Consider the following 12,046-nt stretch of genomic DNA (forward strand, 5'->3'; position numbering starts at 1 on the left):
ATACAAGGAGAAGAAAACAAATTGAGTGGAAGAAGAGACACACTAAATCCTTTACTCTCTTTTATACTTCAAATAAACTTGCAGCAATGGATACAGCTGTTTAGATTTAACAGGTGTTTATTATAGAAGTCTATAATAATGTTCTAATGCTGTTATCCACCTAAACAGGTGCAGAATGTGTTTGGAAGACAGGGACTCCCACTACAGTGCTATTAGAACGTTTTAATGTCTTAATTTAAATATGTCTATAATAACTCTTTAAATTCTTTGTCCACAGGGTTCTTGGAACTATAGGTTGTTCACCCTAGTGTCACATATCATATTAGACTTCAAATACAGTGCTCAAAATGGTAAAGTTCTGACAAAATACTCTAATTTATCCATTTTCATTTGATTACATCTGCTATTACTATCTAATGTTCATGTTCACAGAGACCATTGAAATAGGCAACTGCCAAAGGCCTCTTTAACCAGGCCTAGGAAGGGGTGCAGAACATGGGTCACCTCAGCACCCCTCTACTTCCTTCCTCCAGAACTCCAGGGCTTCCCCTGGGTCACATGCCTGGGCAAGCCAGCGAGGTAGGAATAGCAGCATAATAGGTTCTGGCTTCAGGAAGTCCCAGGGAAGTTTCCTTACTAAACCTGTCCATTGTGACAAATACTTGGATATCATTGCGTTTAATTTGTTTGTCATAATCTGAAAGCCTCTCAGGAGCTCGTTTTATTACTTTACTCCTCACTCCCACCTTCTATTACCCTACATTTAAGCATTTTTCTGTACTCATGATTTTTGTTTTGGCCAAGGTGGATTACATATGTTTCACAGTAATATTTTGGGTTGAGTCTGAAGCTTCAGCAGGCAACACGTGGACAGCTTGCCTCCATGCTGTAGGCTTTTTGGCCAAGCTAAGGGGAAGATGCAGCCTCGAATACCCCCACAGCCTCCTCTCTCTTTCCTCCCAGTCCCCTGGGTTATTCCTAGATACCTGCTCAGGGTGCAGCAAGTGGGTTCTGGCGAGGAGCAATTTAAAGGAGACCTCAGGCTTCCTCATTCCTGCAAGGGGTTGGGAGGGGACTGGTGAACTTCTGACTTCTAGCAATTAGGAAGCAAATGCCTCTCTGGGAATTGGAAGCTTCAGCAGGCAACATGGGGAGGACATGGCTCCAAAGTGGTGTCTCAGATACAACACCTTCCCTCTTGACTATTTCCAAAACATAAAAGGGACATGTGTATCTCCTTTGTATATCTCCTTTGTATTTCCTTAACATCTATAACTCTTTTCAAACATCCTCATATAGTGACAATTTTGCCCACTGGTTTTGTTATTTGATTGTTCGATTTTCCCCCTTTGAGATCTGTTTTATAAGCAATACTGGTAGAAGAGTATCTCTGTATAGAGTTCATGTTTGAACCAAGTTACGGGGAATGTTGGACTTTATTTGTCGGCCCCCAGATGCACCAACAATATCTTGTGGCATTGCTTCTCTTTCGCATAGGCACATTAAAATGAAAAAATAATACATATGCAAACAAGTTCTTACCTAATAGAGATGGGAACACAAATTTGGTAATGCAATTAGGCCTTATACCCTGAACATTGGCATAATGATTTGGCTTAGGACTCAGAAGAATGGGCATCGCCCACACACACCTAAACAATGGATACCATCTATGGAAACAACCACAATTGTCTATAACATTACCAGGATCCAAGCCTCTACCAGAGAAGACCTACCACTGCTACCACTGCTTTAGCATTGACTTACTCCAAAGAGTGCTCTCAACACCCAGGCGACTCAGTAACAGCCTGCTTGCAGGGAAGATCGCTCCGCATTTAATGATATGCTGAAACTAGAGGATGCTTCACGTCAGCCTGACATCGATGGAAAGAAATGCACAGCACCCAGAACCTTTAAATATAAGATCCTGATACCAACAATAGCTAAAATGTTAAAAAGTTTCACCGGGACCACGGAGAATGACTTGGGTTGGATAGACTGGTATGCCTGGAACCCAGGATCGGTCTTATGCCAATAAACGTCTGGGGTGAAGCCTTGTTGTAATCAGGCAAGGGATTTTTTTCCGTTTTCCCCATATTTTTCTGGACCAATGCAAACAATGGCAATTGCCACTATCACACCTTTACTATATATTTTTTTTTTACTCTTATCCTTTAAGGAAAAAAAATAAAATTTACTGAAATTGAAAACAAGTAACTGTAGTGGAATGCCTGTCTCAAATACAGGCAGGGGATGGGAAGGGGGGAAGGGGGAATGTTACACTGGTGAAGGGGGTGTTCTGCTTGTGACTGTAACCCAACTATGATCATGTTACTTAAATAAAAAAATATTTAAAAAAAAAAGAAATAGGCAACTGCATACCTTAGATTTTTGTTACAGTTTCCATTCATTGTGTATGTTTTTACAATTTTTTTTTGTTTTGTTTTTTGTTTTTTGGGTCACACCCGGCAGTGCTCAGGGGTCACTCCTGGCTGTCTGCTCAGAAATAGCTTGTGGAAGGCACGGGGGACCGTATGGGACACCAGGATTTGAACCAACCACTTTTGGTCCTGGATCGGCTGCTTGCAAGGCAAACACCACTATGCTTTCTCTCCAGGCCCTACAATGTTTTTTTAATTCAAGTTAGTTTACTAATATATTATAATACCCTTGTGGTCAGTTTGCTTTCAGGAAAGGAACATGGATACCTGAGACCCGGTAGATGATACTTCATGGGGGTAGACCCTTCTTATAGTGCTCACTACTATAACTTACTACTTAGACATGAAAATTATGATTATTCTAAGAATGTTCCATGCACAGTCTAATTGCGGAAGCTTTTGTTTAGCAAAGTTTACCCTTACCAATGATAATTTGCCTACAAACTGGAAAACCTTTCACACTGATCTGTTGGCCTCATTTTTGTTTTGTTTTGTTTTGGGGCCAAACCTGGTGATGCTCAGGGGTTACTCCTGGCTATGTACTCAGAAATCGCTCTTGCCTTGAGGAACCATATGGGATGGTGAGGATTGAACTGCTGTCCGTCGTAGGCTACTGCCATGCAAGGCAGATGCCTTATCGCTTGAACCACTGTTCCGGCCCTCGTCTCATATTTTTTAAGTGCTTTGACCCATTCGTTCCAAAAGTGTCAGTTCTTCAACTGCAACCTACAAATTGATCTCCAATGTCTGTCTATGTGGACGTGTGTGTATATGATATACATCTCTATGTCTGTCTAATCTGCATTGCCTGTCTATGTTGTTTATAGTCCCTGTTATATATAATCTCTCCTTTTTCCCCTCCCCTGCCTACCACCTTACAAATCCCCTTCTATCCTCTCACTCTTTCAACCTTGATCTATTATCTCTCCCAGTTAGAAGAGAAGAGATTCCCAGATGTAAGGCAGACTCCTAGGATATAAACAAGAGAGAAGCTCAGTTTCATCCATATGGGATGCTGGCAATTGAACCAGGGTCCATCTCAGGTTGGCCACGTGCAAGGCAAACACCCTACTGCTCTTCTATCACTCTGGCCCCACTTTATTTCTATTTCTAATAGGTAACTTTTTACTTTCTAACTCACAGCTTCTACCCAAAGACTCTTAAGTTCCTTAAAGGCTCATTGAGGATAATCAGTAATTTATTTTTGCAATCCTTGTAGAGTTTATTGCAGTGATTTGTCTCTGAAAATAGTTATCTATTATCAATATATTATTTTTAAATACCACTAAATTGAAAATATTAATAAATTATTAAATAAACCAAAATATTATTTGATATTTAAATTATGTATGTATGTTAATATATGCAAGCACGGAAAATTTAGACTGAGTTTATAAGAGAAAACTAATGCATTGTACTGCATTTGTACTTTTAAAGGCTGTCCTATGCACTTCAAATGGTTATCAATAAATGTCATTTCTGGGGCCGGAGAGATAGCATGGAGGTAAGGCGTTAGCCTTTCATGCAGAAGGTCATCGGTTCGAATCCCAGCGTCCCATATGGTCCCCTGTGTGCCTGCCAGGAGCAATTTCTGAGCATGGAGTCAGGAGTAACCCCTGAGCACTGCCGGGTGTGACCCAAAAACCACAAAAAAAGTCATTTGTTTATTATGATCTGTTGAAATTAGCAATATGTGTCTTTATAAATGACCAGAATATCATTTGTATTCATTTTGATCATGGATGGGATGACAATTGAATACCAGTTTGTTGCATCTATGTACAATTGTTATCACCATTCTTCTTTTATTATATGTAGGAAGTATTAAAATAATTGAGATGACAAAAATTGGTATTGTTATGGTATTGTCCTATAGGACCTATATGCAACTCAAAGTAGAAATTTATCACTGTTTATTTGTGCACTTTGAGGAATTTAGTAGAACTGTTTCAAGTGTAATGTTTCTCAGTCTCTGTTGCTATCTCTGTTTCTCTATCTCTCTGTCTCTTTCTTTCTCTCTGTCTCTGCCTGTCTCTGTCTCTGTGTTTCTGTCTCTGTCTCTGTCTCTCTCTCTCTTGAGGATTCAGAATCTAGGGGCCGGTGAGGTGGCGCTGAGGTAAGGTGTCTGCCTTGAAAACACTAGTCAAGGAAGGACCTCGGTTCAATCCCCGGGTGTCCCATATGGTCCCCCCAAGCCAGGGGCAATTTCTGAGCACTTAGCCAGGAGTAACCCCTGAGTATCAAATGAGTGTGGCCAAAAAACAAAAACAAGGGGATGGGATAGAAAGACGCCTGGGAACCCACACACCACAAGAAAAACCCAAAAAACAATGGGAAAATCTGTACTTCCAACATAAGCATAAGACCTGTATCACACCACCTCTTTACCTGCTTTTCCCCAAATGTAAGATAGTCTTTTGCACCACTTTGGTCCTTTAAATACTTTGCTAACTCATTTAAAAAAAATGTCTGACCTACATATACATATGTAAGCACATACATTTTTATTCTCTATTTTTTTCTATTTTTTTTTTATCTTTTTTGGGTATGTGACCTGTTTCTGTTTTCCCCTTTGACCACCCCCAAATGCACCGACAATATAATATAGCACCATTTCCCCCTGCAAAGGTACACTAAAAAAAGGGGAAATCTTACATATAAAAAAAGAGCTCTTATCTACTAGAGATAGGAACTCATAGTTGTTTACAATACAGGGATATCTCCTACCTTGAAAATATGTCATGTGGAATCAACTTAGACCTCAGGTGATTAGATACCATCCGTCCAGCCTTGAACCCTGGATCCCAGACATAGAAACGGCACAGTTCTTCACAACTGCTACAGGAAACAAATCCCATCCGGGACAGCCTTAATACTGCGAGGTCACCAACAAGTGCCAGCTCTAATATGACATTCTGACAACGAGGAAAATGGGAACAACTTGACCTAAGTGCAGGTTATCCTACCTTACCAGCTAACGACAAGACAAAACCAGAAGACTTGTCACCCTTTGGTAGGTCCAAAAGCCAAGATTGCGAGTTACAGATGACTGGTTGCTAGAACCACGACCAGACTGTATACAGCCTGGGACCAATAAAAAAGCCCTAGCCTAGGGTTTGAACTACGACCTGCACAATAAACATGATCCCCAGTTCCAAAGGTCTGGCAGAGACCATTGTAACGGAATGGGGCTTCTGGAAGCACAAAGAAAGACACTATCCTAGGTGCCATCCTAGGTTCAGTGCAAAGACCAAGATCACCAACCACAGAAGATGGATTAAAATGACACTGACGGAACAGAACTTCTAGAACCACAAAGACTGACTTCATCATAAATCCCACCCCTGGATCTGTGCAGATACTGAGATCCCTAGACACAGAGGCCTGATTGTATTACCCAGGACAGAGCAGAGGTCTCCCAAACACGACAAAAGCACCACCGGGAGAGTAAATGATCCTGAACAGAGTCTATAGTTGATCCCATGACAATACACTCCAAGGGCAGAGAAACCCCATATCTCTTAGGCCAAGTGAATTCCTTTTCGAATGACCCCAATATTTACTGTGCCAGGGCAGGAGGGAAAAAACAAAAAAGTACAAAACATTGTTTTTTTTTTTGTTTTTTTTTTTTTTTGGTGTTTGGGCCACACCCGACGGTGCTCAGGGGTTATTCCTGGCTGTCTGCTCAGAAATAGCTCCTGGCAGGCACGGGGGACCATATAGGACACCGGGATTCGAACCAACCACCTTTGGTCCTGGATCGGCTGCTTGCAAGGCAAACACCGCTGTGCTATCTCTCCGGGCCCACATTGTTTATTTTTTATATATTATTTTATCTTCATCTATTATTATTTTTATTTACCTATCTATTTTTGGTCAATTTCTCTGTTTGGGTGTGATTATTGAAGTTGTTGTCCCCAGTTATACTTATTCTTTCTCTTCCTTTCTGTTCTTTCTTTATATGCTATGCCATGTTTCTTATATCAAGACCATGGTGTTTTTTTGTTTTGTTGTGTTTTGTTTTGTGTTTTCTTTTTTTTTTGGTCTCTGTTTTTTTTTTTTTTTTTTTTGGTGCTTATCGTTATTGTTGGAGTCCTGGATATTTGACACTTCTTTTTGTACTGGTGAAATGTTTCATCTTTTTTCTCTCCTTCGTCTCTCAAACCGATGATGAAAGCCTCTAGAAGAATTCCGCTTATTTTCAGCGTATTAGACTTTTACCCCAGTTTATTACTTTTCTCTCCTTCAAACAAAACCACGTAACTTGGACTAGCTAGTCCTGCCCCCCCAGTTAGAGGGGGAAATAAGGGAGGCACCAGGACCAAACAGGTGCAAGACTACTAAGTAGTAGGCTAGATACAGAGGAGACCACATATTCTAGCAACCCTGCGGGTGAGGGAAGAGAATATGGGAGGTAGGACAAAAACGGAAGTGTAGGGAGGACAATTTGGTGATGGGAATTCCCCCTGATTTTATGTAAATATGTACCTAAAATATTATTGTCAACAATATGTAAGCCACTATGATCAAAATAAAAATTATATTAAAAAACAAAAACAAACAAACAAAAACAAAAACAAACAAAAAAAACCAAAAAAAAAAAAAAAGGATTCAGAATCTACACTCTGCTATATTTGACTTGGTTGGATCTTACCTCTGAGATGTTGATAACTTAGAATTAAATTCACTGTTTACTTTTTAAATCTTAGCGATTTTTTAATTAAATGTTGACTGTGTTTGATTGTTTATAATACTAGCATGTAGGCTGTTTTTTATGGGAACACATTGAGTCAACTTTAGAAGTTGTATTTGCTTACAATGCCTGATTGACAGCAACAGTGAATAGCAAAAGTATTTGAGGGGCAGTTTAACAAGTACTGATGATTCTTTATCATTTCTCTTTTAGGAAAGCAACCAAATATTACTGGTTTATCACTTAAAAAATATTCTCAAAGAGTAGCAGCTCACGTAACTGGAGCCGGTTCCAGAATCACAGTCAAAACTCCAAGTAAGAGAAACAACAGCTATTGGTTTAAAGGAAGGCAATAGGAGAATTTATTCCAAATAGATTTTTTTAAGTCGTACCTGAAACATTTATAAGCCTATCTATAGAGTGTGCTAATCAAGTCTCAGACTGACTCCTTTCACAAGCAAATTATAAGTAAATAACTCAATTGCTGCCATGCTAGAACTGGACTCAGCCAAATTTCAAAGTGGGAAAATTTGAATTTTCCAAAAGCTTATTTTTGCATTTTTTCTTTAAAGTGATTTATTTCTACCATACTTTCATCAAAATCATCCTTGTCTTCACAGGTTCCTACAAGTCCTCACAACCCAAGAAGCATTTGTATTAGATTAGGTTATATGAAGTTGCCAATATATAACTATTATCACTTGTAGATATGTCTATTTCATATTACTTACAAATGTGTAAAGTCTAATTTAAAAATGCAAAACAGGTTTTCACATAGTTAAGTCACTTGCCTTGTATGTATAAAAACATAGTGTTTTATTAAGCATCAGAGTTTTAATTTAAGAAGCCCAGCTTCTGCTTACTTAGATAATATATTTTGAGAAAATTACTTAAAACAGAGACCATCTTTAACACATAAATAGTAAAGATGAGCACATGTAAATAGTTGGTGGGTTTTTTTGGTTTGTATTTTGGGGTGGGTTTTTTGGGGGGTCACATTCCGTGAAGCTCAGGTGTTATTCTTGGATCTGCACTCAGAATTTATGCCTGGCAGGCTTAGGAGCCCATATAGAATTTTGGGGATTGAACCCAGATCGACCACATACAAGGCAAACTCTCTACCAGCTGTGCTATCACTCTGGTCTCTATTTGGTGTATTTTAAATAGGAATAATTGCTTTTTTTTTTTTGTTAGAAAATATAGTATTTCAATTCAAAGAGATTTCAAGTGTCAGTTGTTGGATATAAATGTTTTTGGTTTCTAGAGAGACAGTGCAGAATGGTCAAGGCACTTGCTTTGTGTGTGGCTGGCCCCAGTTTGTCTCCCATTACTTCTGGGAACATCCCACAAGCACCTCCAAAGAATAACCCTAAATAAAGTCACATGTGGACCAAACCCCCTGTTTTCCACTCCAACCACATATTCCTTCATGACAAAAATATCTTTTATTTTTTTATTGGGGGCAGTTGATTTCCAGGCATTCTTAAATCCAAGTTTTATAAATTAACCTATTTGTCATGCATTTGACTGGAATCAATATTATAATTCTGCTTATAATTCAACAGCAAATATTATCATTTTAAGCTCCTGAAAACAATTCAAGCTAATTTTATATCAAGCATGAGAATTATCTCAGAGTTTAAAGGGATATTATATTTTCTTTAGTACTTTTACACTTGAAATCTTTTAGGAATTACAGATTTTAGTACCTGTTAGTCAAGAAACCAGAGCTCTCTTAGTTGTGGAATAAAGAAGCCTCCTGGGCCCGGAGAGATAGCACAGTGATATTTGCCTTGCAAGCAGCCGATCCAGGACCAAAGGTGGTTGGTTCGAATCCTGGTGTCCCATATGATCCCCCGTGCTTTGTTCCCCAATTTACATTGTTCATTTGAATTCCACATTGTTCATTTGAATTTATTAAGCACAGGAAGGGAGTCTCAGTTTAGGACAAAAGTTTGGACTAGGTAAAGAATTCCTTCAGAGCGAATCATGCCCAGTGCTGCCATTCAAACATTAGTGTGACAGAAGTGGCTTTAAATGATGGTCAAGGCAGAGAAAAGTCACTATCCCAACAGGTTGTCATCATAAAGAAATCTCCATATCTCTGAGCACCTACATCTTTCTTTCTTTCTTTTTTTCTTTATTGCCCCCAAATAAAGACAAAACGAAAAGGTTTTACACAAAATGGGGGGAATATATTTGCATATCATATATATGCAATGCAATAATTAATATCCAAGCTATAGAGCAAATTTATACAATTTAATAGTAGCCAAAAAAATGAATCAATCTGATTTTAAGATGGGTAGAAACTCAAAATAGACATTTATCAAATCTGACGTATCAAAAGGGCAAAAGATTATAAATGTTGGAGAGAAACTAATACATATAAGTAGGAACTATAATGGTTGCAGCAGGATGTTATTTCCTCAAAAAATAAAAATAGAGCTTCTATCTGATCCAGTATTTAATCCCTGACTTTTTATTATTTAAATAAAAACTTATTTTAAAAAACATGTCTACCCCAATGTTCATTAAAACATCATTTAGTATAGCAAATTTTTTTTCCATTTTTATCCACAGTCTTTACAATTTCAACTGAAAAAGAGGTTGGCTACAGTTTGGGGAAAACTCTTTGTTATGAGTTCCTTTCATTAAATGTCTTTCTCTTTAAAATTTATCCAGGTTCCACAGATGAAAATATATTAGGCCATAAGATAAACTCCTGGGAGTCATCAATAGCAGGACTTTCATTCTTCAACAATTTGCACTTGAAGAATGGAGAATTGGTCATCCATGAAACGGGACTTTATTACATCTATTCCCAGATATACTTTCGATTTGGGGAAACTAAGGAAACTAATCAAAGGAGAAGCAAACAATTGGTCCAATATATTTACAAATACACCAGCTATTCTGTTCCTATACTGCTGACAAAAAGTGCAAGAAATAGTTGTTGGTCTAAAGATACAGAATATGGACTCTATTCCATCTATCAAGGTGGAATGTTTGAGCTTAAGGAAAATGATAGAATTTTTGTCTCTGTGACTAATGAACACTTGATTAATATGGACCAAGAGGCCAGTTTCTTTGGGGCCTTTTTAATTGGCTAGATGATCTGATTTGGCGCGGGGAGGAAATGCCTTGGACTATGGACTTCGTTCAAAAGACAAAAGTGGGGGCCAGAGCGGTGGCACTAGAGGTAAGGCGTCTGCCTTGCAAGTGCTAGCCTAGGACAGACCAGGGTTCGATCTTCCGGTGTCCCATATGGCCCCCCAAAGCCAGGCGCGATTTCTGAGTGCATAGCCAGGAGTAACCCTGAGCGTCAACAGGTTTGACCCCCAAACAAAACAAAACAAAACAAAAACAACCAAAACAAAAGACAAAAATGCATGCAGGAAGCCCAGATTCAATTTAATGGTCCCCTGAGTTTCACTAAGAACAAATTCTCTGATTTCTGACTTCTGATATTTTATTATACCCCAGTATAGTGATACCCCAGTGTCTGTCCCCCCCGCCCCTCACCTCTCCAATGTGCAGGGAGTAAGCCCAACATACCACTAGGTGTGGTTCAAAGATCAAAACCAAGCCAACCCAAACAATGACTTCAAAATAACCTTTTACTTTTCAGGTTGATATAGTGTGAAAATAATATATTCAACAAAGTAAAGTCCACTTTTAAAATTTCTGTAAAAATAGTATCATTAAAAAAAACAAGACAAAACAATTAAACAAATTATATTCACTGAACTATTGGAACATACATAATTTTATTTCTGAATGACTGATGTTTTTACTATTGAAAACTAAGTTAACTAAAGCATTGGAGGTGTTTCTGATAAAAAAAAACTATAATGAAGTATCAGAAATCAGAGAATTTGTTTTGTTTTTTGTTTGTTTGGTTTTATGGGCCACACCCAGTGAGCTCAGTGGTTACTCTTGGCTATGTGTTTAGAAATCACTCCTGGCTTGGGGGGACCATATGGGATGCCTGGGGATCAAATATATTCTGTAAATAATTATGAAATTATAGCATATATTTGTATTATTATAATTTTATTACCATAGTTTTTATACTAGTTCTTACTGTTCTATACTGTTCTTAGACCCTTAGATGGCTTTTGTAATAAGTTTTAAACTGACTAAAATTTCTTTATTTTTATTAAATATGCTAAAAATATTATTATTTTTCTTTATGGTGAATTTTTTATATTCAGTTGATTTAAATTCTCCTAAAAGATATGTTTAAGGGAGCCAGAGCAAAAGTATAATGGTAAGGCATTGCCGTGCTTGAGGCTGATCTAGGACGGACCCAGGGTCTGATCCCTGGTATCTCATATAGTCCCCCAAGCCTACCAGCAGTAATTTCTGAGCATAGAACAAGGAGTAATTTTGGGTGTGGCAAACAAACAAACAAACAAAAGTTGAGTCCTTACTCTCTAGCACTTCAGAATGTGCTCTCAGTACCTCCAAATCTTACTTGTAGTTAGTGCTATTGTATATATAGTTTATAGTTAGTTAAAATAATGGAATAGTATAGGCTCTTTAAATAATATGATCAGTGTGCATATTAAAAAATGAAATTTAGGGGCCAGAGAGATAGGGAGGTAAGGCATTTGCCTTTCATGCAGAAGGTCGGTTCAAATCCCTGCATCCCATATGGTTCCCCGAGCCTGCCAGGAGCGATTTCTGAGCGTAGAGCCAGGAGTAACCCCTGGGCGCTGCCGGGTGTGACCCAAAAATAAAACAAAAAACAAACAAAAAAAACCTTTAACACAGAGACATAAGGAGAATTGTATATGACAATAGCAGCAAAAATGGGGTGAAGCAGCTACAGAGTGACTATTCAAAAAAATCTAGAAGACAAGAGTCTAGACTCTTTTTTTTTTGTAAGTGGTTAATATTTTTTTTG

At 38.2% G+C, this 12,046-nt stretch overlaps 1 protein-coding gene across 1 annotated transcript in view; it reads left to right on the forward strand.

Annotated features, from left to right (window-relative positions):
• The window catches only part of TNFSF10 (TNF superfamily member 10), a 37,136-nt gene extending 26,689 nt beyond the window's left edge, over nucleotides 1-10,447 (forward strand). The window contains exons 4-5 of the mRNA XM_049775207.1: nucleotides 7,348-7,449; nucleotides 9,820-10,447. Coding sequence (XP_049631164.1) covers nucleotides 7,348-7,449; nucleotides 9,820-10,247 — 530 coding nt within the window. The 3' untranslated portion in view covers nucleotides 10,248-10,447. The remainder of the gene's footprint in view (nucleotides 1-7,347; nucleotides 7,450-9,819) is intronic.
• Nucleotides 10,448-12,046: the final 1,599 nt, after the last annotated feature.

Source organism: Suncus etruscus, chromosome 6 (genome assembly GCF_024139225.1).
Source record: "Suncus etruscus isolate mSunEtr1 chromosome 6, mSunEtr1.pri.cur, whole genome shotgun sequence".
Lineage (NCBI taxonomy): Eukaryota > Metazoa > Chordata > Mammalia > Eulipotyphla > Soricidae > Suncus > Suncus etruscus.